The sequence below is a fragment of the Adiantum capillus-veneris genome, chromosome 26 (genome assembly GCF_014529385.1).
Source record: "Adiantum capillus-veneris isolate H3 chromosome 26, ASM1452938v2, whole genome shotgun sequence".
Taxonomy (NCBI): Eukaryota; Viridiplantae; Streptophyta; class Polypodiopsida; order Polypodiales; family Pteridaceae; genus Adiantum; species Adiantum capillus-veneris.
The window spans coordinates 96,207,073-96,234,005 of record NC_140956.1 but is presented as its reverse complement, the minus strand read 5'-3'; the positions used below and the strand labels follow the sequence as shown (position 1 = coordinate 96,234,005).

The following is a 26,933-nucleotide window of genomic DNA, read 5'->3' as shown; positions in this document are numbered from 1 at the left end:
CTGACGAGCATTGACATCCGACGCCGCTGGGACTTCTTCGACTACGGGTTCACTGGTTTTCTCGGCGATTCCGCAGCAGACCATGAGGCAGCCTGCTTCAGGGTCCATGTTTTGTTCCTCGCCGCTAGGGGGATAGAGGCCTTGGACTCAGCAGTTGGTTTCTCCTTCCCCCTCTGTGGTAGGGCCGAGATAGAGTGGTCCCTCTACTCAGTGGTGGGATGGTTGCATACACAGGTCTTAGAGTTCTCTCACCACATGGGAGAACTTGGAGTTACAGATATGCTGCAGACTTTGTGGCCATTGGCCAAGTTTGCGGTGATACCCCCAGACTCAGCAGGATGTAGGCACATTGTGGTGTACTTCTTTGCTGATACGCAGTGTTTGCCTTGCTATGTATACATTCATGAGGACTCCTAGACAGAGGAGGTTGCTTTACGCACGGCTCGCTCTGCTTGGGCTTGGGCTAGGCACTCACTGCAGTCACGCCTATCTAGAGGACGCTCGGATGCGGATTACTCCCCATCCAAGCCTGCCTGGAAGATAGCCCGTCTTGCTGTTGCGGCAGCATCTGTTCTCTCTCGCTCCCCATGAGGATCGTCTCATGGAACGTGCAGGGACTTGGTGGGCCCCAGTTTCAGCGAGACAGTGGGGCCGATTGTGTCAAGAGCTTCAGCTTGCCTTGTGGGAGGAGAGATTGATCTCCTTATGCTTCAGGAGCACCATCTGTGTGAGAGCCGCATTCGGCGATGTGGTCAGATTTTGCGTGGACGATATGATACCTTTTGGTCAGCTTTTGGACCTGGAGGCATCCAGGGTGGGTTATGTATGAATATTGCGGACTCATTGCAGCAGGCCATTGTGAGCAGAGGGATTATTGTGCCAGGCAGGGCTCAGTGGATTACTATGCAGGTTCAGGGTGGCCTTGTGGGCTTCCTGAACATCTATGCACCCAATGTGGCGAGTGCTCGTGCAGAGTTTTGGTCACAGATTGTTGAGTCTTTGCCGCTGGCTGATCATTGGTGTATAGGAGGGGACTTCAACATGTTGGAGGACCCTTCTGACAGGATTGGGGAAAGCCATGCTACTGTGCATGGAGTCGAGTTGGCAGCTTGGGAGAGGTTGTGTATGACTTTGAGGGTCTCGGATACATGGCAGCACTCTGGTTTTGTGAGACCCCCAGACAGTCTTGCCTTCTCTAGATCGAACCGCAGAGTGGGAGGAGTGAATCTATCGCGGATAGATCGCTTCTACACTAGTGACCACTTCAGTGACTTGGGGGGATCAGTGGGTATCCTGGCAGGGATATCCTTCTCGGACCATGCACCAGTGATCCTCACGGTGGCAGACAGGTAGAGGATTGGGAGCACGATGCTTCGCATCCCAGAGAGGGTCTTGTTGGACTCAACACTCAGAGAGGCTAGAGGCTCTCTGGACAGAGGGCATGGACAGCCAGGTTTCACCTGCAGACAGAGTGGCCTCAGGCCTAGCTCAGCTTAGCTACTTTTTTCTTCAGGAGTCTTTGGCTCGCCGGGCTGCAGCGAGAGAGGCGGAGCAGCATCTCAGACGAGGCATTGCTTCACTACAGAGGATGCAAGAGCAGCATCCAGACAGCCCATGGTTGGAGGAGCAGTTACAACAGGCTCGACAGGAGCTTGCTAGCATAGAGGAGAGGCGTCATGAGTTTGCCTTTCACCGACAGGCATCTCAGTGGACTCAGGTGGGTGACAGAGTGACTAGTGCTTTTTTTGAGACAGTGGGACCTCGGCACTCACATGCCAAGGTCATTTAGTTGAGGAGGCCCGATGGGCCAGTTGCTTGTGAGCCCGAGGATATGCGTGCAGTTGCTACTGACTTTTACCGTGAGTTACTGTCGGCTGAGCCTCAGTCAGAGCAGCAGGATGCATGCAGGGAGTAGGTTTGGGCACAGATGCCATGTCTTGTGACAGAGGAGATGCGCCAGAGGCTAGAGATGCCACTTCAGCTTGAGGAGCTGCACACGGCTCTTCGAGCCCTCCCTCATGGTAGCTGTCCAGGTGAGGATGGATTGACTCCCAGCTTTTCCTTGGAGTACTGAGACTTGCTTGGCCCAGATCTTTGTAGTGCTTTTCAGTACATTTTGCACACAGGAGTGATGCCTGACAGCATGAGTGAGGGTCTGATCTACCTCATTCCCAAGGAGGGTGGCTCCTTCGATGAGATTCAATAGTGGCGCCCCATCACCATCCTCAACTCAACCTACAAAATTCTTGCCAAGGCTCTGAGTTTGAGGATTCAGCCACTTTTAGAGAGCCTTATACAAGGGACTCAGACAGGCTTTGTCAAGGAACGCAGTATCCTTGACAACATCTTTACTTTTTGGGAGGCTTCTGCCCTGGCACGGCTCCGTGGTGAGGACCTTGTGATTCTTCTTCTCGATTATGAGAAGGCATACGACCGAGTTGACTGGGACTTTCTAGAGGGCACTCTCTGTAGGATGGATTCTCAGATGCTTGGATCAGAGGGGTGTCAGCTTTGTACAGACAGGCTCACAGTCAGGTGCTTTTGGCAGGAGGGAGAGGTGAGCGCTTCATGCTCACACGCTCGGTCAAACAGGGTTGTCCTCTTGCCCCCTTTCTCTTTCTGTTCTATGCGGAGGCGATGAGCAGATTTTTGGTGTCACATCAGGTTGGTCTTTGGGGCTTAGCACTCCCTATTCAGGGAGATGAGCTACTGGACGCTGAGTTTGCCGATGACTCAGCCTTGTACTTAGATGGCCAGGAGGCCAATCTTCACAGATGTGAGCAGGCTTTGGAGACCTTCCGTTGTGCATCGGGCGCACTGATCAACTGGAGAAAGACAATGGCTTTCTCGGTTGGTAGTGCTCCTGTGCCAGATTGGATGCCAGGAGAGGGTTTCAGGTGGATTCCCCCAGGGACTGCAGTTCGGAACTTGGGTTGTCAGGTTTGTTTGGACTTGTCTCCCGAGCAGCAGATTGCTCCTCTTCTCCTGTCCATCAGGAGAAAGTTGTTACATTGGAGCTCAGCACGACTTTCGCTGGCTGGTAGAGTAGTAGTTGCCAACTAGGTGCTGTTGGCGACTATGTGGTACATCACTTCCGGCTGGATCTTCTCGAGTTCTTGTATTAGCCAGGTAGAGAGGATCAAGAACTTCCTTTGGTCAGGACGTGACACTCAGATGGCCCGAGCCAAGGTGGCTTGGTCGGTCATCACGCTTCCTTGTTCTCAGGGAGGGCTTGGGATCATTGATCCAGCACAACAGAGCAGATCCCTTCTTGGGAAGTTCATAGTCAGAGGACTTCTTCCAGGTGAGGAGCCCTGGAAGGAGTTCTTGTTGCAGAGGCTTCGTGCCAGGGTGGCTCAGTCAGGAGGCCCTTGGCAACCTTCGACCAGATGGATCTTTACAGAGATGCGTCGAGTTGGTTTGAGCAAGAGACTGGAGGACTGCTTCGCTGTGAGTTTGCTTCGTTCTTGGGAGCTCTTAGGGCGTGGCCTGGAGCAGCGACAGCCGATGTGCACGGAGGAGCGCCTACGGCAGCCCCTCGTCTGGAACCCCATGGTTAGCACTCAGAGAAGCCACTTGGTTGGTAGTCGGCCTCATGTCTCCTGGGGTCCCATGGCAGCAGGTCCAGCGCGCTCTCTAGGTGACTGGCTTGAGTTCACAGGTTTGTCAGAGGAGGTGCAGGATTTCCAGCTGACTGCAGGGCATGAGAGGGGTGCAGAGCATGTGTCATGACATCTCAGAGTCGGTTCCAGCTGAGTGGCTCACGCCTCTCGAGCCAGTAGCACCCCGGTGATAGGAGCCTTCACACGACTGGAGGTTCTCATTTCAGTCAGGGCCTACTCAGAGACTGTCCCAGCCCTGTTCTTCGAGCTTTAGGGTGGGGGACGATTACATTGAGTTGCAGTAGAGGCCCCGCAGGTAGCAGAGTGCTGTTTCCGAAGGATCCGAGTTGTGGGCATCTGTGGGAGGACTTGCGTCATAGATCCTGACCAAGCAGTTCTTGAGACTGGACACTAGAGGCTATGGGCTTGAGAGTGTTGTCCCCTAGCACGAGTACAGTGGGATCCTGGTGAGTGGCTATGGAGGGACCCCTTCTCTTCTGAAGACCACCCAGGAGTCCCCTTCTTTCAGTACACTATTCGGCTTGGACGTCATATACTTGCAGCATAGAGAGAGGCCCGCCCCGCTGCAGCACGTCATTGGCAGGAGGAGGGCCTCACAGTCGAGTTCTTGGCAGCCTTGGCAGAGGCTGTGGGACTCCAGACAACCGAGGCGCGTCACTTTGTTTCAGTGGCTGGTTGCACACAAAGCTACAGCAGTAGGGAGCTGGCTTGTGCATAGTGGTCTCTCGGCCGCATGTGCAGCCTGTGACCAGTTGGTGGAGAGTCAGCATCATTGTCTTTGAAACTGTCCCTCGGCCCAGCAAGTGTGGCTACGAGTTCTTCGGCTGATGCCTACTCTCTCCACGGCTAAACAGTACACTTGGGGGGTAGCGGCTTGGTCCACTCTCACGGACCCGGCACTTTAGTTTGAGCTATCTTCCACCAGCAGGATGATAGTGATACAGGAGGGGCGTCCTACACTCCAGCCTGCTCTTACTCCACAGGAGTGGTGCAGTGAGAGAGACGAGTATTGGGAGCTCATCAGTGGCCTGACACTTTGGTTCATCTGGCGGGCCCGCTGTTTCCACATTTTTGAGGCCCGCTCTGTGCCGCCAGTAGAGACTGTTCGTGACTTTTGGCTAGAGCTGATCCATACTCTCAAAGGATAGCTTGAGGGACTTCAGGGCAGCCCCCCGACCGCATGCGGGAGCACTACGAGGCTTTCCTTCGACTCTGGCGCCCTGGGCCTTTCTACACCATTGTCCAGGGTGTACTCAGATGGCACTACCGACCACCTTTGTGGCTCTTCCCTCCTCCCATCCCTTGATTTAGCCTCATTGTATATATGTTGTTCTTTCATTGGGAGAGTCTCCCCATCATGTTTGTTGTAGCCCTCTCTTGCAGAGGTGGTTGTAGCCCTACGGGCAGCTTTCATTAACTAATAGAAGGATCTTTTTCTCAGAAAAAAAAGTTAGTGATTAATGCAAAGAAAAGTGAATTTTTCCTACCAGAGATACACTTTTTGGAACACATTGTCTCAGCAGTAGCAGGAGTGCAAATGGATCCGGCCAAGATAGAGACTATACGTGATTGGCCCGATTTGAAGAATGTCTGTGAAGTTAGAAGCTTCTTGGGACTGTGTTCGTTCTACAGGCGGTTCATACGAAAGTTTGCAGAGGTTGCTTCCCCTTTGCATATCTTGACACAGAAAGGAGTCCCTTTCTCATGGGGACCCACAGAGGTGACTGCCTTTCAAACATTGAAAGAGAAATTGACTACGGGACCAGTTTTGACTTTGTCGGACTTGCAGAAGTCATTTGAAGTATATTGTGATGCTTGTGGTCGTAGTCTGGGTGCAGTCTTAATGCAAGAAGGCCATGTCATTGCTTACGAGAGCCGATTGTTCTCTAGGCCGGAGATGACAACACAGATTTATGAGAAAGAGCTTTTGGCAGTTATCCATGCTCTTACTGAGTGGCGGCACTACCTACTCGGAGCGGATTTTACTGTCTTTACAGACCATTAGAGTTTGCGCTACTTCTTGCCACAGAAGCAGCTTTCGGAAAAGCAGATGCGGTGGGCGAACATCTTGTCACAGTTTCACTTCCAGATTGTCCACGTGCAGGGACAGAAGAATGTGGTGGCAGATGCTTTGTCTCGAAAACCGTTGGTTTTGGCTATTTCCGCGATACATCATAGGAGCTTTGAGGATATGGTCGACCAGTATGCCACAGATACAGATGTTGCAGATATTTTCACACGGATACAGGATGGGGAGACAGTAGCAAGATACTCCATTCGGGAAGGCTACTTGATGAGAAAAACCATGTTGTGCGTTACACAGCTGTTGAGGGAAAAGGTTAAGACTGAATGCCACTGTCCACCTTTTACAGGTAACCGCGGCATTGCTACCACCATGAAAGGGGTAGAGAGATACTTCTTTTGGTTGAGACTCAAAAAGGATGTGGAAGAGTTTGTGCGCAGTTGCTTAGTATGCCAGAAGGTCAAGTTTGACAGGCATAAGGCACAGGGATTGTTACAGCCTTTACCCATATCCACCCGCCCTTGGGAAAGTATTGCAATGGATTTTCATTTTTTATCTCCCGAGAACACAAAGTGGTCACGATGGTATCTGGACTGTTATTGACAGATTTAGCAAATAGGCTCATTTCATTCCAGTAAAGAAAACAGTCAAGCCAGATCACTTAGCGAGATTGTTTGTGGACCAGATCTTCAGATTACATGGCATGCCTGAGACGATTGTCTCCGAGAGAGACCCCAGATTTACGAGTTTATTTTGGAAGGCAATTTGGGAGAACATTGGCACGCAGTTGCAGTTCTCGTCATCGTTCCACCCGCAGACTGATGGGCAATCTGAGATTGCAAATTCAGTGGTTCTAGATTTATTGAAGTCTTATATCTCAAATCAGAAGACTCAATGGGAAAAGTACCTACCTTTGGTGGAATTTGCCTACAATAACACGATACACTCTTCGACGGGGAAGGCGCCATTTGAGATTGTTGAAGGTGCTCGAGGTTCCACCCTTCCTAAGCACGAAAGATAAGATTTTTGAAGCGGATGAATATACGCGAGATTTGGATATGGCTTTTGCCAAGGTTCGCGAGACTTTGCATAAGTCTCAAGAACGACAGAAAAAGGCAGCGGATCGCCATCATCGCGACTTGAAATTGAAGGAGGATGATTGGGTGCTCTTATGTTTTGAGAAGGCACGCCTAAGAAAGAAAAAGGGGAAGGAGAGGCTTTTTCCAAAGCTTAGTATGCGATACCACGGACCTTTCTAGATCACTGAAAAGATAAATGATGTCTCCTTCCGATTGAAACTGCCAGATACTTGGAGGATTCACAATGCCTTTCATGTGAGTCTCTTGAAACCTTTTAAGGGTGATGTGCCTAATGATGGAGAGCCTGATGAGCAACCCGAAGTGGAAGAAAATGAGGAGATCCTTGTTCCTGAACAGATTTTGGCACATAAGGATACGAAGAATAAAGGTAAAGTCCAAAGGCGGTTCTTGGTTAAGTTCAAGAACTATCCTGCATTGGATGCGAAGTAGATGGAGGAAGAGGACCTAGCAGATACTTCTCAGATTGTGAAACTTTACCTCGATGCTTTTGGTTTAGCATAGTCTACTCCAAATGGAACCCAGAATTCAGCTTGGCCGGAGATCTGGTGCAGTGGGATGCACAAGAGGGGAGTCACTCTGCTCCTTTGTCAACAAATGCCTTGATTTAGATACTAGAGTCACTGATGTCTTTTTGAGCTTCAGGGATACTGAAAGCTGACAGTATTTTGCTGTATGACTTTATGAAATGGAATTCTTGATTATGATACTGATTTGTTCTTGACTTCTTTTAAGTGCAGGAACTGATAGCCAAAATGACTGCAGCATTTTGGTCTGATTGATCTCGAATAGACATGGTTGCAATAGGGGTTAGTCAATCGGACATTGATGAGGTCCCGATTGGACCTAGATGCGATTGCTAGCTACATTGCCGATAAATCATGGTCTAAGATCCGAATGAATGTTGAATGTCCTGTGATGTCGTGTGATGTGACTGTCGATTTGGTACATGTGCTAGATGTGTGTTCCTAGTACGTAGGTACTAACAGTCAGTGTCTGCTAAGACGGTTTATGGCTTCTGTCGGTTTTGCAGGCGTAATTGCGGTCGATTACAATGCTTTCAAGAGGGGGGTATGTCACAAAGTGTTGACGTGGCTACCGACAGCAAAAACCCTAAAATTCTTGCAAACCCTAAATTCTGCCAAAAACCCTAATTTCTGAAAACCCTAACACTAACTGCTGGCTGAAACCCTAAATGTGGCTAATCCCTAATGTGGGCGGCAGAAATGCCATGTGGTAGCAGTACGGATATTCCGTGATTTGCGGCGTTTTTTTTGAGCTTTTGACGTCAGCTTTTGGCTACACAAGTGAGCTTCTGAGAGAGAGAATTTGATTTGCTTTATTTACAAAACTCAAGAGAGTTTGTGTGAGATAGAGAGAGAAACTTTTTGCTTTTGTTTTGAAAGCTTTTGGGGCTCTGCTTTTGGGCATCCCTTGTAATCTTTAAATGGGCGGTTTAGGGCTCACTCTGCAGAGCATCTAGACGCAGAGTCTGAGAGTGAAACCCTAACCGCTCTCTTGTACTTTGACATTGATTTAATACATAAAGAAATACCGAAAGGGGCGCCAGTCTTTGGGGCCAATATCTCTAGGCACGGAACTCCGCCGGGCCAGTGCAAATCTATTGTGATCTGTGAATTGTTTTGAAATGGTTATTTGGTGCTGTCGCGATTGATTCTTTACTTGGAGTGTCCAAGTCTGTTGCATGCGACCTCAACAAGCAAAAAATAAATTATGTGGTTCTCGTGGTTCTTTCCTTGAGCGTTCCTAGTACATAGGTACTAACAGTCAGTTTCTGCTAAGACGGTTTATGGCTTCTGTCGGTTTTGCACGCGTAATCGCGGTCGATTACAATGCTTTCAAGAGGGGGGGTATGTCACAAAGTGTTGACGTGGCTACCGACAACAGAAACCCAAAAATTCTTGCAAACCCTAAATTCTGCCAAAAACCCTAATTTCTGAAAACCCTAACCCTAACTGCTGGCTGAAACCCTAAATGTGGCTGAACCCTAATGTGGGCGGCGGAAATGCCACGTGGTAGCAGTACGGATATTCCGTGATTTGCGGCGTTTTTTTTTGAGCTTTTGACATCAGCTTTTGGCTACACAAGTGAGCTTCTGAGAGAGAGAATTTGATTTGCTTTATTTACAAAACTCAAGAGAGTTTGTGTGAGATAGAGAGAGAAACTTTTTGCTTTTGTTTTGAAAGCTTTTCGGGCTCTGCTTTTGGGCATCCCTTGTAATCTTTAAATGGGCGGTTTAGGGCTCACTCTGCAGAGCATCTGGACGCAGAGTCTGAGAGTGAAACCCTAACCGCTCTCTTGTACTTCGACATTGATTTAATACATAAAGAAATACCGAAAGGGGCGCCAGTCTTTGGGGCCAATATCTCTAGGCACGAAACTCCGTCGGGCTAGTGCAAATCTATTGTGATCTGTGAATTGTTTTAAAGTGGTTATTTGGTGCTGTCGCGATTGATTCTTTACTTGGAGTGTCCAAGTCTGTTGCATGCGACCTCAACAAGAAAAAAATAAATTATGTGGTTCTCGTGGTTCTTTCCTTGAGTGATACAGAACACTGCCAAAGCTCTGATACCAATGTAAGGTGCAGCGGAATGAATGTTGAACTTTGCTCAAAATGAGTGCTCTGAACTGTGCTCAAGGTTCCTTTTACTTACAGAAGGGAGAGCCTTCCGTTCCTTTAGTGAGAAAGTGCAATGGACACAGACAAAGTGAATGGACAAAGTGAATGGAAATGCATGAGACTGAGAGATAGAGAAGAGAATACGACACCAGAGACGTTGTAAAACCCTCCTCCGAAGGCCCCACTCTCTATGGCGAGAGCGGTCTACTATTGATTGCACAAATCTCTACAATGCTTGGACTTGCCGACGATGTCGACGACGACGAGACGGTCTGAAATCTGGAAACTCTAAGGGCTAAACTCTGCAAATCTCCTATCTGCTGAATTCTGAGTCTATGTCGGTGACGATGTCGATGACGACGGTACGATGACGACGCGCTGAAAACGCAGATGCTGAAATCTGCGTTTTCCGGGCTGGATTTGCAAACTGCGCGGGATGCGACCGTGCGGCGAGGAACTGCTGCGGGAAGGTGAGATCTGCGAGGTTCGGGACTTGATCTGCGGTGTCTAAGGGCTGAAAACTGAAATCGCTGGTGGTTCTTGATGTCCCGTCACGGTGAATCTGCAAAACTCCGGGGCTGATCTGCAAACCAAAAACGCTAGGGCTGATTTGAAGTCTTCTTGCAAAAACACTAGGGCTTTTGCTGGTTCTGCTGTTGCCGGATGTCTTGCCAATGCAAAAGCTAGGCTGATCTGTCGTTCTACTATCACCGGGAATCTGCAAGTGCAAAAACGCTGGCTGATCTGGATTCTTGATGCAAAACGCTAGCCTCGCTGCTGTGTAGCAAAAACGCTAGGCCTTGCTGGGGTTCCTGCTGAGAAGGTGCCTGTTGAATCGAAGCTCCTGTTGCCTCTTCTGCCAGAAAGTGCTAGCGCTAGGTTTTTATTTATACAAACTTAGCAAAATTGCCCTACCTACTTCCCAACAAAAGTCACTTAAAAATAATAAGTGAAAAATGTCAAAAATAGGGAAAATAGATCTATGCACTGTAAAAATGCTACTGATGGGATCTAACTGGAATCTGATGGTCATGCTGTGTGCAACCAGAGGATATGCATCTAATCTATATGTCTGGACATGCACGGTCTGCGAACAGACTCACAAAAGTGTCAGATCACTTCCTATTCTAGACTGACTTGACTGAACTGAACCCTGATCATGCTGTAGCTTGTCCATAGACACATAAGGTTGGATGTGTCACGCGACAAGTTCATTTAGAATAGGAAGTAATCTGGCACTTTTGTGAGTCTGTTCACAGACCGTGCATGTCCAGAGACTTAGAGTAGATGCATATCCTTTGGTTGCACACGGCATGATCATCAGATTTCCATCAGAACCCATCAAGAGCATTTTTGTAGTGCATAGACCTATTTTTCCTATTTTTGACATTTTTCACTTATTATTTTAAGTGACTTTTGTTGGAAACTAGGTAGGGAAAATTCAGTAAGGATGTATATAAGAAACCTAGCGCTAGCACTTTCTGGTAGAAGAGGCAGCAGGAGCCTTTCTCAATAGCCAACTTCTCAGCAGGACCCCCAAGATACTCTAACGTTTCTGCATCACAACAAAGAAGCTAGCATTTTTGGATCAAGACCAGCCATGGTGGTGACAACAACACAGCAGATCAGCACTAGCGTTAGCAGATTCCACAGCAATAGCAGATCGGCCCTAGCATTAGCAGATTTCCCCCGTAGATAGCAGAATTCAGCCCTAGCATTTTTGGTTGCAGATGAGCCCTTGGCGTTTTGCAGTTCCATCGCGACAAGATCCACAATAGCATCAACGTTTTCAATTTTGAGCAATCAGACATCACAAAGAAAGTCCCGAACCTTGCAGACCTCGCCTTCCCGCAGCAGATCCTCGCTGCACGGTCAGATCCAGCGTAGGTTCTAGATTCGACCCGGAAAACGCAGATTTCAGCATCTGCGTTTTCAGCGCATCGTCGTTGCATCTTCGTCATCGCCGTCGTCACCGACATGAATCAGAATTCAGCAAATAAAGATTTGCAGATTTCAGCCATTAGCGTTTTCAGATTTCATCGTCGACATCGTCGGCAAGTCCAAGCATTGTAGAGATTTGTGCAATCAATAGTAGACCGCTCTCGCCATAGAGAGTGGGGCCTTCGGAGGAGGGTTTTGGCAACATTCTGGTGTCGTATTCTTCTCTCTCTATCTCTCAGTCTCATTACCTTCATTCACAGTGTTCACCACTTTGTTTGTATCCATTGCACTCTCTCACCAAAGGAACGGAAGGCTCTCCCTTCCGTAAGTAAAAGGAACCCTTGAGCACAGTTCAGAGCACTCATCCTGAGCAAAGTTCAACATTCACTTCCGCTGCACCTACATTGGTATCAGAGCTTTGGCAGTATTCTGTATCACTCAAGGAAAGAACCACACAATTTTTTTTGCTTGTTGCGGTCGCACGTAACCCAAATCCTCTTGGGCGTGTAGATTCCTAATCGTGTTTTTGAAGAGTGACAAGAAACCCAAGAAAGAAGGGCTTGTCCAGCCTCCCCTTGTGTCTCTTTTCACTCATTGAGAGCGGACCGTGCACTTAGCGGCCGGCCAATCGACGTGAGGTGGGAAAAAGCAACCTTGGTGTGAGCGCAAGGCCGTCAAGGGTTGCGCCCGTGGGAAAGAGAAGAGCTTGGGTAAGAGAAGATCCTTCTCTAACACAAATTGCAAGCTAAAGAAGAACCTCAAGAACCTCAAGAACACGAAGACCCACAAGAACCCAAGTTCCTCGTGAACTAAAGAACCCAAGACTTCAATGGATGGTCATCACCCGAAGCGGAATGGATACTTCACATGGAGGTGATGAGCATGAGGGTGGTGAAGAAGAATTTTCCCCACCAGGAGGTTTTTCCAACCCTCCCCCTTCCCCATCTACGCCAAGATTGCACTAACTCCTATGGAGGCTTTCGACAAGAGGATGATGGACAGGAAGTTAGCAAGCGAAGAAAGAATAGTAGCCATAGAGCGTAAGTACCAAGAAATAATGGCAGCCATAGCGCGTGAGCACGAGCCAGCACGCTTGGAAGCCAAAGTAAGTCAAGCCAAATTGGATCGTAAAGACGTAGAAAGAAAAGCAGAAAGAGAAGCAAAAAGAAAGGCCGACTTGGAGCGTGAGCGTGCACAAGCGCGTGAAGTGGCCGAAGGAAGGAAGGCAGCTAGTGAGCGGGAGCAAGCGTGCTTAGTGGCCAAAGAAAGCCTAGCCGAATTCGATCGCAAGTGCGAAGAAAGACGGTTAGCGTATGAAGAATAGAGCACCCGACACATGAAGTAGATGTTGCAACTCTTTTCTCAAGTGCAGACATAGATACAAGAGATTCGGGAAAAGCAGACTCTCTCAGTCTCTTCTTCTCCAAAGCATGACACACAGGAATTGCATGATTATGATAAGCATGATGATTTGAATGATAATGACAAGCATGATGATTTGAATGATAATGACAAGCATGATGAATTGCATGATAATGACAAGCATGATGATTTACATGAAGATGATGTGATTGTTCACAAGGATGATGTGTTGGTTAATACTTTCTCTATTGAAGCTAACCTCATTGCAGAGACGATCAATCACGAATCACCAATCTTGGCTCTCGAGTCGAGGTCCAAAGAACCCCTCAGGAAGAACCGATCTTGGCTCTCGAGCCTACGTCCAAAGAACCCCCACAGGAAGTACTATGTGCTCGAATGATTAGTCAACACGCATTGTTCGAATGTTTCATTCGTGGTCGTTTCATGTATTTTAGTCAGCGTCTTTATGTGATCCCTTTTCCTACGCATGACATATTGTACGGTGAGCACGATTCACTCATGAATGAGCACGGATGTATGCGGATGATTCATGAAAAGCTTGAAATGTTTTCATTCAAGGAATTCACATTCCATGTCTCTTCCTTGGCATGACACAATATCCGAAAGAGCACAAGAAGGATTGAGCTTCAAGCATCGGCATTTCCATTGTGTTTTGCCACAGTTAATTGATTTAGATCAGAACGTCAAGATTCGATCCCATTGTTTGCGTATGTTTGATAAACGGTTTGGCACTCCGTCTCTTTGTTCATCTTCATTGCATGCATAGTCATTTAGGAAGCATATAATTTTTCCTGTCACTTTACATGGAATGGGTATATTCATGTTTTTGTGTTGGAAGTGGTGTCAGGAATTTTCTTCCTCGGAGATTCTTGAAGAATGTAGACGTATGACGATCGACGAAGTTGAAGCATCGAAGGAGCCATAGAAGACTTTGTGTCGCTTTCGGTGCGGCCCAAAGAAGCAAGCGTTGCAGACCTTTATGAAGTTCAAGTATCGCACGACCCACGCATCAGAGTGGGCCGGCGAAGAGTCCTTTCCAGGATTCCAGACCCTATTGGCGATCTCCCTCGACGCCATATAGTTCGGTACCAGTACCTCACTTTGAAAAGGAGGGGATGTCATGTGACACATCTAACCCTATGTGTACGTAGACAAGCTACTTCATGACATGGGTTCAATTCAATTAGAATACAGGTTGGGTGAGTTTGGGCGGCGGCGTATGTGCGTACTGGTGGTGTGCAGAGAGAGAGAAAGAGGAAGCGCTGGTTGCAAGAGAAGAGGCTACGTAAGTTTTTAGAAGTCCGATGGCATTACCGACCACCTGTGTGGCTTTTCTCTCCCCCCATTTCTTGGTTTAGCCCCATTGTACATATGCTGGTTTTTTTCATTGGGAGAGTCTCCCGCCATGGTTGTTGTAGCCCTCTCTTGAAGAGGTGGTTGTAGCCCTATGGGTTTTTTCAGTAACTAATAGAAGGATCTTTTTCTCGAAAAAAAAAAGTTTTTAGAAGTCCAAAAGCTCAAGTGATGAGGTTTTTGGGACTCTTTTATTAAAATGTGCCATTTGGCCACTTGGACAATGTGAAACCTTTAAAAATAGTCCAAGTGGCCTCAATGTGCAGACATATTTTAGGGCTGGAAATTGATTCATATTTCCCAGCTAGTTTGGCATGAGACTTGGGGCATGACTTGGGTCCTATTCTAATATACACGCCTGTGTTGTCGGATGCCCACCGACGCCTTTTACAAACTGTTTATGGAGAGAAGCTTTAAGATTGACAAAACCTATTTTATGGACTTTTCTGAGTTCTCGACATGCAAGTCTTGCAAACATGCTCACAAAATTGCCAGTCTCTATAGGATAAACCTTGCTCTGCAAGGTGTAGCAGTATGTCCATGTGGCACATAGTCATGTGCACATTACAAAGAATGCGCCAAGAGAATCAAGAAACGTGTTTAATGTGTGCGCCAAGAATCAAGCCACGTGTGTAATGTGTGCCAAGAAAATCAAGAAACACGTTTAATGTGTGCCGAGAAAATCAAGACATGTCTTTGATATGTGCCAAGAAAATCGATATGGTAAAATGTGGCAAGGAAGTCCAGAGAGAGAGAGAGAGAGAGAGAGAGAGAGAGAGAGAGAGAGAGAGCTAATTAGAGATGGCCGTGTTTTCAGGGGCTGCTACAGTATTTCAATTTAGTTGAAGGGTGCTTGGATATGATTAGTCAAATCCAGCTGCAACAGAATTTCACATATAAATGGATCATCCGTACTCGCCTTGATGGCTACTGGAATAATTATTTTCCATCCTTGAATAAGAGGAATCATAGTGCTTATACAGTGCCCCTCGGATCTCAGTTTGGAGGGTTGAATGATAGGTTAGGTATAGGCAGTTGGGAGACCACTAAAGTTGCACTTGCGAGGCTGTCTCTTATTCCTGTTTTGCATGCTCATGGTGCACGGGGCCTTAACTCGGAAAGCTCTTTCAAGCAACAACTGAAGGTCAGGAGGGTTTCATCCAAGAAGAGTGAGTTTCCTTTTTGTATATTAAGCCACAGAAGGTATGGTTGGCCCCCCGGACATAGGGGGGTACCTGTGTTCTCAATATCAAGCAAAGGAAGTCTTAACGGAGCAAAATGCCGGCCCTGCACTCCGGTTAGTACGGGCAATTCTGCTAAGTCCATCCTACAAGCCGAGGACAGGTTTTGGGCATGGCCTGGCGATATTAAGGAGCCAGAATTTTGTAATCCTGGTGGCGCTTGGGAGTTGAATTGGGAAGACATTTTTGATAAAGTTGCAGGGCCTGAAAATGCAAGAATAAGGAAAGACATCTTGAACCAAACCTATGCTGAATGTGTGCAAGCTGTGGAAGTGTGGCGAGAGCATGTCGCGATTTGGGATGCTCCCAGTTCAAGCAAAATCTGTGAAAAAAGTTTTGGGAAGAATGACTTAACAGGGTAGTTGAGTAGTTACCTTCTTCAATATTCAAAGAGTTTCACTATGGGCTGAAAGGCGGGATGGACGTGTGTGGTGAAGAGAAGAGTTTACTGAAGATGAGACATTTTGTTGCCAAAATCAAGCTCGATTTTGCTGGTCAGAGCTTTGTCAGGCCCATGTTTTTTGATGTACTGTATTCAAGATGGAACAATAGTGAGGCTTTGTAAGTCAATGGTGCTACCCCTTATAACACCAAAATATACAACATGTAAATTTTTATTAGCAAGTGCCGCCAGTGCAATCCATGTGCACCCTCATAAGCTATAGTATTCAAAGAAAAGTTTTTATCAGTGCTTTCAATATTGCTTTTGTTGCTTTGCTTTTTTTTTTTTGGTGGCAAAATTCTGTAGTGCCAGTTTGGATACTATCTCATCGGTTCAGAAAAGAGAGAGGGGTCTTAATTTTTTAGGCTAAACTGAAATGGGAGGGAAAGTATCTGAACTGTTTTCATCTGCATTGACAATTACTACATAGTGGCCATTCATAAAACAGGAGAGGTTGTGAGGAAGCATGAAGGGTGTAAAATGATTAATGGCACTCTCTCTCTCTCTCTTAGAGCCATTATTGAGGAGGGTCGGGCACATGGGAGACGGATGTATTGTTGCTTTGTGGACTTCTGCAAAGCATTTGACACAGTGCCGAGGGCCAGATTGGATGCGCAGGCTATTGAAGTTGGGAGTACCCACAGAGATCATATGGGCGATCATGGCTTTACACAGCTCAGTGACTGGCCATGTACGCACTCTTGAGGGGATTTCTGACATTGTTCATTTCACTATTGGAGTGAAACAGGGGTGTCCTTTGTCCCCTACACTATTTCGTATGTATGTAGATGAGGTTTCTGACTACATTGACAGAGAGGGTGACAGAGGCGCTCAGCTAGCAAGGACATGGATCCCTTTGTTATTATATGCTGATGATATTGTGTTGATATCAGAGTCACCAGAGGGCATGCAGAGACAGTTCGATGCATTGCACAACTTTGCAGAGGACAGTGGATTGTTTGTGAACCTTGGTAAAACCAAGGTTATGGTGTTTAACACCACACCACAGTGGGTCAAGAGATCAGCACCTACACTCGTATATGGTCAGGACGATGCATATGCATATCTGGGGGTGGTATTCACGGGACCGAGGTTTACTCTGAATGAGAGCAGCAGAGACTAGACTATCCAGAGCCTATGCGGCATTGGGAGGGCTAGAGAGGATGTGTTCGTAGGTTCAGTTTCAAGAACCACGAACAAAGCTATGGCTCTTTGATACTTTGGTTGCTTCAGCTATGCTTTATTGGGTCCAGGTTTGGGGACCATCTGTGAATCATGACAGTTGGAGGAGCATGGAGAGAACCTTGGTATTTATGATATCCCGGATGATTAGAGCCAAGGCCTCCGTACCACATGCGATTATTCGAGCGGAGGTAGCCGCCCCTCCTATAGAGATTGAGGCTCTTACCAGATCAGTGTCCTTTATGCACAGTCTATGGGATACACATAGAGGCAGATACACTAGATTGGCTCGAGTCCTCTAGACAGTTAGCTATGCAGGGAGACGCATCATGTTGGTATGCACAGATGACCTCATGGTTTCAGAGGCATGGTTTCAGCATGGATAGACTGCCTCCTTTTCAGTATTCCCTGGATGCACCCTCACTGCCAGTCACACGGACAGAGATCACTAGACTCATTCGTCAGGATCTGATACAGTTGGACACCAAGAGGACAAGGGTAGAGCCGATGCAAGAGTTGCGCACGAAGATGGCTTTCTACAAAGAGCATCTTCTCCAACTTTCGGGAGATGGGTTTGTGATTCGTCCGAGCTACATGGACACTCATTTGTCTCATGGTCTGCGATGTGCTATTGGTCAGATTCGCACATCCTCACACCAGCTGGAGATTGAGACGGGTAGATTCAGAGGGATACCACCGGAGTATAGGCTATGCCAACTATGCGATAGAGAGCCAGAGACAGAGCTACACTACGTATGCCACTGCATTGTGTATTATGAGATACGAGGGCGCTTCCATTGCTTATTCAGGGAGGGTTTTGGACCCCTAGATAGAGTCATGAGGTATCAGGATCAGAGATGCCTTGGCTTATATCTACTTGAGCTACATCGACATAGAGATAGTCTGTTGAGGAGACATGGAGTACGACAATCATAGAGACAGATCACAGATTTCTTGGGATCGAGGGAGCCAGGAGACCAACCACTAGCACAGAGTTGTACCCACATTCATACCAGAGACATCCTCATTGATAGGGCGACTAAGCTCGGGAGATCGAGACGACCACGACCGAGACACAGGAGCACACTCCATCGACGGAGACTCCATTAGAGGATCAGAGGAATTATAGCACGACACCCAGAGTGTCATTGAAGGCCTATTCTACATTTCACATTTCACATCTCACGCTTCATTTTTCATTTTTCACATTTTACATTCAGTACTTTTTGTACTTGTACTTCAGACATTGTATTAGACTCACCACTTTGTATTTGATGGTCTCATAGGTCATTTTGGCCTTTTGAAGACATTAATATATCATTTCATTTCATTTCATCCCCTCTCTCCCTCTCTCTCTCTCTCTCTCTCTCTCTCACAGGGCCACCACAACATCGACTGAGGCTCCATCAGAGGATCAGGACTATTCTAGCACGACATGGAAGACATCCAGTACGACTATTTACAGAGGCGGACATTGACGACGCTCATCAGCGCCCGATGCCAGGCATCCTCAGACATCGATGTTTGTTTTAGCTTTTATTTATTTTGCACCCAGACATTGTATTAGATCCACCAAGATTGTATCAGTTTGGTCTCATAGGTCATTTTGGCCTTTTGAAGACGTTTAATATGACATTCATTTCATTTCATCTCTCTCTCTCTCTCTCTCTCTCTCTCTCTCTCTCTCTCTCTCTCTCTGGATTGTTCCTATAACATTAATTACTCCTCTCTCATGGGTGTGTGTAGTTATCATACTTCTGTTGTGCTCTTCAGTTTCATCTCCATTGCAACCATTCAAGCTTCTTGAAGGACTTTTGAGGTGGCATACCACCTTTTTATGGCCATCTCTTTCAGGATATTAACCATAGCCACAATGTCCGCATCCTCTGCAATGTTTTGCAACTACTTTCGCATGGTCTCCATGGTTGCACTCTATTTTTCTAATGTCCTCCAAGGACATGGGTAAAAACATTGGCTCTGCAAAAATAGGTGTGACTCTTGGGATCTATTCTGTTTGTAATATATGCAAGGCTTCCTGTAGCAATCCCTCTTCAGTCTTTCTCTTTTCTTGCATCTATGCAAGCTCTGGCGCACCTGGTGGTTGATTGGCGAGATGGTGGTGTCAATACATCATTTCCATCAAACTGATTCAAGATTGATACCACAGGTTGGCCTAGTTATAAGAAACCCATTAGTGCTTGCAAAATTGAATTTGGAACATTAAAGTGTGTCAACCATTTTCAATAATGTTTCAGAATCTAGAATCAGCAATTTGCACAGCTCATGAAACTTTGGGTAAATAGTAGGGACCTTAAGAACCCTTGAGGGTTAATTGAATTTCAAGTTGGAAACTCAGGGAGTTCAGCTAAGCTTGCACTGGCAAAAGAATAAGGGTGAATGCAGCAGTTATGATTGCTTCCTTCCAGTTCCTTTGCAAAATCTTCCTTTGCTTAGTAGCTTGATTCCTGGCTATTCTATCGTCTTACTCTTTGGCCTCTGCTTCATTGCACAACTTTTCTTGTTGTTGTTGGCACCTTGAGTGCTTCTTGTTCCATCTTTGCAATCTCTTCTTGTTACTTCTTGAGTAATTCTTTCCTTAATGCAATTTTGCTCATCTTCAAGCATTCTGGCTCTGAAGTCTGGGTTAAAGTTTCTTCCAGATCCTTCATCTTTTGAGCCAACTTATTCTTTTGATCTTGCCTTGCACTATCTCTCATGGTTTTTCTCAAGTCCTCTTCTTTTCTTTTGGCTTCTTCTTTGTCCAGGGCCTTCTTTATGGGCTTTTCCATAACCTTTTCTTCACACTCTCTTCCTCTTCTTGATGTTCTCAGTCTTCTTTTTTTGGACCACTTCCCACGGTCTATTGCATAGAGTAAGTTTGGGTCTAGCTGCCTTTGCTTCCTCTTGATGTTTCTATGGAGGAACTTGATGTGTAACAATATGGTTTCGCATCTTGTTTCACCTTTGCATCTCTTTTTCAATACATTCACAGCATGATCTCATTCTTAACACTATCTTTGGTCGCGGCGGTAGCAGCTACCTCCTCATCCATGGGTTTGCTCCCACTTTCCATTTCCAACTTCCTTCACAAAACAAGTGGATTCTACATCCTACACAATCGACCATATGTGCACAATGGCGAGGCACACATCTATGTTAATGTCAATTGCTCTCCCAAAGCTTCCCAAGCAATGACCATTACTTGGTGCCCTATTTTTTTCTTGTAGTCTTTATAGAGGATATTAGAAATAAGATTGTGTAACTAAATAAACAATCTAGAGAAGATGAGAGAGTACGAGTGAAGATTGCTAGAAGTAGAGAACAATCAAAGAGCAACTTTGGAACCACTGCTTTGATGGAGCTTTGGAGCACTTCATTTGCTTCGAAAGGGGTGTAAAATGCAGGTCACCTGCTCAAGATGATCCTGGATTGCTTGTCTTGCTTGTGAAGTCTCCAAAGAATGACTACTCCTTCCTTTTGTGTGTTTGCCTTTTCACTTTAACTCCAAAGTAAGTGGTTGTAGAGTTTCCAACACATAATTACACTATTTCGATTGTTTGCGAGATCAAATAAATATTTACATGTGTTAAATAACAAATCTTATTCTAAGATTGTCCAAAAGAAGTAAATTGATAACAACCCTCTCTCATAGAGAAATGGTTGTCCTCATTCGCAAAAATAAGGTAGCAATTTATGTCTATTGAACTATAAGTGGAAAATGTTAGAGTTCAGACTCCTATCCGGTGGTGGCTCCAGCATCTCCAAGGAGCAGATTAGGGAGTGAGGGTTGTTTTGTGGGTGTGCCCGCCAGTTGTATCTCGGATAGGGCGATGTGTAACAAACTTGGACACCCCAAGTCTAGATTCTGTCGCGACACGAGAGAGAATCACTTAAAATACTTCACAACTTTAAAATCACAGTTCAATTTGGTCGGCACGGTCCGGCGTAGTTTCGTGCCCAGAGAGATTGGCCCCAAAGACTGGCGCACCTTTTGGTATTTCATTTATATTAATCTTTGAGCAAAGTGCAACTCTTGAAGGATCCTCTGCTCTTAGACTCTGCGTCCAGATGTCCTGAAGAGAGAGGCTCTGAGGGCTCTTTTATTCTTACAAGGGATGCCAAAAGCAGAGCCCCCAAAAGCAATGAAACTCAAAAGCAAATAATCCCTTAAAGCAATTTGTCCAAAAGCAACCGATCTCAAAAATCTGCCAACAAAAAGCATCAGTGCAATTTGCGTAAATTTGTACAACACCCACGTCAGCTTGTCAGCGCGATATGCGAAGATTCGTAATGCTGTCCGTACTGTTTTCTGCCACGTCAACACTGATGTCTGTACTGTTTCTGCCACATCAGTACCTGTCCGTACTGGACGGCCACATCAGCATCTGTGTGTGTGTGTGTGTGTGTGTGTGTGTGTGTGTGTGTGTTCGGGGACTTGCCATATCGCCAGTTTCTGACATACCCCCCTCTTGAAAGAACTGTAATCGCCCTCGATTATGCCTGCAAAACAGACAGAGGCCATAAACTGTCTTAGTAGACACTGACTGTTAGTACCGACGCACTAGACACGAGACATCTAGCACATGTAAAAGACGACAGTCACATTACTGCACATGACATCACAGGACATCACATGATAAATCACATTCAAAAATCATTCCAAATCTCAGAGAATGACTACCAGCAATGTATTTAGTAACCACATCTAGATCCATTCCGGACCTCACTGATGTCGGGTTAACTAATCACATATTGTGATCATGTTTATAGAGATTTTTTTTCGACTCAAGCACTGTCGTGTGCAAGTAGTCATTCGCCTCAAGCATTGTCATGTGCGGGAAATCTTTCACCTCAAGCAATGTCATGTACGAGAATCTGTCGCCTCAAGCACTGTCGTGTGCGAGAAATCTTTTCTGGGAATCTCAATCCATCACTAAGTTCATACCAAACAGAGTGGTCCAATCAGTCATTCCATTGAATCAATCATGATTCATGATTCGTTATCAAGTTCCTCTGAGAGTTGTCACTGCTCCAAAATCATCATCATCTCATTCTTATTCCTGTTATCTGAAATAGCAGTTTCCTTCAAAATTCATGATACTTATCATTGTCAGGTTCATTCTAGAGCTGTCATTGCTCCGAATTCGTCATCCATTATCAAAGATTTCACCTGTTATCTGCAAACATCTAGCAAGTTCTTTTAAAGAACATTAATCTCATACGTAAATCAAACTCATGTTCGAAAATTCCTATTTCAAAATTCTTCATTCACACACTTAGTTCATATTGAACACAATGTTTCAATCATCTAGTCGCCTCATCCGTCTAGAAGTGTTGATGCACCTAGATCCTTGTGTAGCCATCTCATCCCATAGGAACTCTTGATGCGCTCACCACAATATCTAGTCATCTCATTCATATGGAAATCTTGACGTACAAGAATCATTCAACATGCGTCATCATTCAATCATTCAAATTCATCATTCTTATCTCGAATCGAAAGGATATCCGATTCATTCCTGAGCTATCTCACTCTCGATCTCACCATCTGATCCTTGATTTCACCTGCAAAACAGGCAAGGAGATGGCTCACCTCATTGCAAAAGAGTGGATGTCTAGCTCCATGCTTCCCAAAGCGAGTTTCTCGCTCCTATTTCCGGTTATCTGCTCACAAACAACCAGATTGTCAACACATCAATATCTCTTTCAGTGTCCTTTTCAGTATTTGGTTTATCTCTGGTCAACAGTTCTCTTCTAGTTCTTCCTATGAGTAAAGCTTCCGCTTTTCTGCACTTTTCTGTCCTTTTAGCTTTCGTCTTGTCCTGAGAGGGGAAACAATGGCCTCACACCATCTTGAATGAATCTCATCAATCGGATAATCCTTCAGGTGTTTTCACAAATCTCGGGTCTGTGAAGTACTTCATCAATCTTTTCATACCCATGCCAACCTGTAGTGGACGCTTGTATTTTGCTATGGCAAAACTTTAAAAAAATTTGCCCAAATCTTCATTCTTTTCTTCAGTTCCCGCGCCTGGTTTCAACTGGGAGGTGTTATCTCTGTCAGATTCTCCACGAGAACCCATGTGTAATCTGGGATTTTTAATGGCTTTATGTCCTGTAAGACAGAGCGATGAATACGGAAGCGCGCCCGATGCGCGATGTATGGAGGGTGGGAGTGGCTAATAAGTCTGGGGTCACGACCTGAAGATACCTCAAATAACAATTTCCAAGAGTGCCCTGTCTGCAATTTGATAGGACAGGGGCGCTTTGAGAAAAGCACATGCCTGATGCTCTGATACTACTGTAACAAACTTGGACACCCCAAGTCTAGATTTTGTCGCTACATGAGAGAGAATCACTTAAAATACTTCACAACTTTAAAATCACAATTCAATTTGGTCAACATGGCCCGACGTAGTTCTGTGCCCATAGAGATTAGCCCCAAAGACTGGCGCCCCTTTCGGTATTTCTTTTATATTAATCTTTGAGCAAAGTACAACTCCCAAAGGGTCCTCTGCTCTCAGACTCTGCGACCAGATGTCCTGAAGAGGGAGGCCCTAAGGGCTCTTTTATTCTTACAAGGGATGCCAAAAGCAGAGCCCCCAAAAGAAATTAAACTCAAAAGCAAATAATCCCTTAAAGCAATTTGTCCAAAAGCAACTGATCCCAAAAATATGCCCAACAAAAAGCATCAACGCAATTTGTGAAAATATGTACAACACCCACGTCAGCATGTCAGTGCGATATGCAGAGATCCGTACTGCTGTCCGTACTGTTTTTTGCCATGTCAACATTGCTGTCCGTACTATTTCTGCCACGTTAGCACCTATCCGTACTAGACTACCACGTCAGCATCTGTGTGTGTGTTTGTTCGGGGACTTGCCATATCACCAGTTTGTGACATGATGAACTCCACAATGTTGCCCACCTTGTAGGTTGGCATGACGCAGGACCCCGGTTCCTAGGGTTTCTCGAGGTTAGAGTCTCAAGTGTTCTGCAGTTGTGCTACAAAAGGTGTGTCACATGTCACTTTAGTGAATTCACAGATTTTTAGCTTTTTATTAGCCATTTTTTAGGATCGTGGGGTTTTGGGCTAGATAGGGCAAATCTCAAATTATCCTATATATGCAAGTCCCCCCTTGTACTTATTGCATGTTGTTGATTGCAAAGTTCCAACGTTTGGGTATACACTCTCTCTCTAGCGTTTATGTGTGTACGGGCCTCTCTCTCTAGTGTTTTTCATTATCATCAATCTCTTTCTCTTTGGCATTTTTTTTCAGTAATCTCTTTTTCTCTCTCTAGCACTCCCTCTCCCCGTCATGCAGACACCTTACACGTGTTTGTTTGCTTGTAGGTGGCTACCATGCCGATACAGTGGGTGGTACGCAATAGAAGCTTCTATATAAGGAGACATATCGTGATAGATCCAAGATCTGTGTTGGTTGTCCGGTCCCGAGAGGAGGTTTGCTCGCGGTTGGAGACGAGATCATCACCCGATTCACCTTTTTTGCTACATCTTTGACATGGTATCAAATCCACGACAAGCTCTCAAATTGGATTGGTGATTTGTGTGAGTTTTTGGTGTTGAATTTTCACGACAAAAAGAGACGGTTTGCTTTTTTTTTTTTGTGCGTTTTTCACTCATTTGACACTAATTTTGGTTGTAGTGGGCAGATTTGAAGATTTTCCTTCTTTGACCTCGACCTAGTCTTGTCACATGCCGAAGTTCTCTCACACGATGGAGAGGATCGTCAATTGAATGGCGGCAATTATGCCATTTGAAAAGCGACCATGATGGCAGTCTTCGACTCTTACAAGCTTGGAGGCTTTGTTTCGAGCAACTTTCAAAAGCCAAAGGATCTTGCGGGAGCAAAGTTATGGGAGCGTGTCAATGCTCGAATCCAACCTTTAATTATCCTCAATAGTCCACCATTAGTTCATCAGTCAGATCCAATTGATGAAGGAGGCAAAGTTGATTTGGGATCGCCTTTCTTCACTGTATGATCCAATCTCTCCAATGAAGCATATAGCATTAGAGGTGTAGTTGAGAAACTGGATGCGAAGAACTCATCCATGAGAGATCACATCAACAAGATGTAGGAGCTTTAGCAGGAGATACTTCATATGAGAAAGCTTATTAGTTCAAAGAACATGGCCATCCAAGCTTTTGGCCCAATTACCTCCTTGATATACCATTTTTAATTCATGGTTGATTACGAGTGGCTGACTAAATACTATTTCTTGGAATGAGATTTTTCCAATGATGCTGGACCATGAGAAGCGGTTCAATACGAGGAAGAAGTCAGGCTCCAAAGCCTTGGCCGGTTATTCCAACAACAACAATAAGAAGTAGAGGGGTAAGAACCAGGGGGATTCACCATGGAAAACTTATCGCACCACGTAAATGCAGGGGAGGGGGGGTTTTTGTACAAGATTAAAAATAAAGAAGGGGGTATCATATTTATGGGGTGGGGGGCAGGGGAGAAGTGAGAAAAGGGGAAAATGAGAGGAATTTTTTGTGTTTCAAAATCATGGCTTCCCAAAAGACTCTGCCCTCAAACTTGTGAGTCAATAGCTACAAAGATACATGCAAGAACTAACATTGCTTTGTATCAATTTCTTATTTTGTGATTATTTCATTTGTTGAGGGATGAAAGCTATAAAGAGTTTTTATAGATGCAAATTTACACGCAAAACCTAGCACAACTTTATAACCATGTTTTTTAAGTAATTTAGATGGGTCAAAATTGGATCAACAGAAGGGTTTCTTAGTACGTTGCGAGTCCCTATGCTACACGGTCTTTGAATAGTTTTACTCAGTGAGATCATGTGAGACCTAAATTTTATATGTAAGATAGGGGTATGATATTTTTTTGCATTGATTGTAGTATAAGTATAGAAAGGGTGGTCATATTCCCTAATATGAGTCGTATATAGGGGTTTTATCAAAGTTGTTTACTCGCAGGTGGCGTCCCGTTTTGTATATAGAGTGAATCCCCCGGGGGTAAGAAGAAAAGCAACAATGATCCAAAGAAGAGTGATATTGAAAAGGAAGCCTTGAAGGCGGATCGGCATTGCAATCATTGTGGAGAAAAGGGCCATTATTAGCGGGAGAATCCAAAGCCAATTGGAGATGCTTTGACTTCTTCGGCGACAATGGAGCACTCACCAACTCTTTGTTAATTTGGAGATTCTATCCTTAGAAGACTCTCTAGGGATATCGAAGATTGAGATGGCTCTTGTGGTTCGAGATGGTCGTGGTTGGATTTTGGATCGTGGTGCCTCACGGCACATGACACCTTTGAAGGATCTTTTGTCCAACATGCGGTGACACTAAGGTACTATTTTCATTGGCAAAATATCTAAAACTCCTATTCATAATGAGAGATCTATGGAGTAGATTCTAGACGCTAGAGGGGGTATTCATATCTCCAAGGTACTTTATGCTCCAAAGCTGGGATTTCATCTTATGCCTATGCATGAGGTGTGCAAGCTAGGCATGGAGGTGACTTTTACAGAGGATGCGGTGTCCATCGGGATCATGACTCCGACAAGGAGGTCAGAGGAGACTTAGTGGAGAATGGACTCTACAGGCTTCATGCTCTTTCTTCAGCAATTAGGATCCTACATGTGTTCTTTGGCATTAGAGCTTTGGTCATTTGAACAATGATGGGCTTCGGCTTGCTTTTCGTGAACAGATACTTACAGGCTTACCAAATGTTGGGAGTAAGCATGGGAAATGCATTACTTGCATCATGGAAAGCAACAACGAGATGCTATTCAGAATCATGCTACACGCCGAGCTATTTCCATTTTGGAGTTGGTTCACACCGACCCGGGTGGACCTATGCAGACTCTTTTCCTTGGCAAAGATCTCTATTTCATGATAATGGTGGATGATTTCAACTGCTTTACTTGGGTATATTTTCTAGAGCACAAGTCAGAGGCGTTTGGCCTCTTCAAGAATTGGAGTGCTCTTATGGAGAAGGAGAGCAATGAAGTGTTGA

At 45.5% G+C, this 26,933-nt stretch overlaps 1 protein-coding gene across 2 annotated transcripts in view; it reads left to right on the top strand.

Moving 5' to 3' along the window:
- Positions 1-16,000, top strand: part of LOC147423858 (uncharacterized) — a 43,190-nt gene extending 27,190 nt beyond the window's left edge. Inside the window, exon 2 of one of the 2 annotated variants that reach the window (XM_086501070.1) lies at positions 14,891-16,000. In XM_086501070.1, coding sequence (XP_086357196.1) covers positions 14,891-15,664 — 774 coding nt within the window. In that variant the 3' untranslated portion in view covers positions 15,665-16,000. Of the gene's footprint in view, positions 1-14,878 lie in introns of both variants that reach the window. The other variant, XM_086501069.1, reaches the window with a different exon arrangement.
- Positions 16,001-26,933: the final 10,933 nt, after the last annotated feature.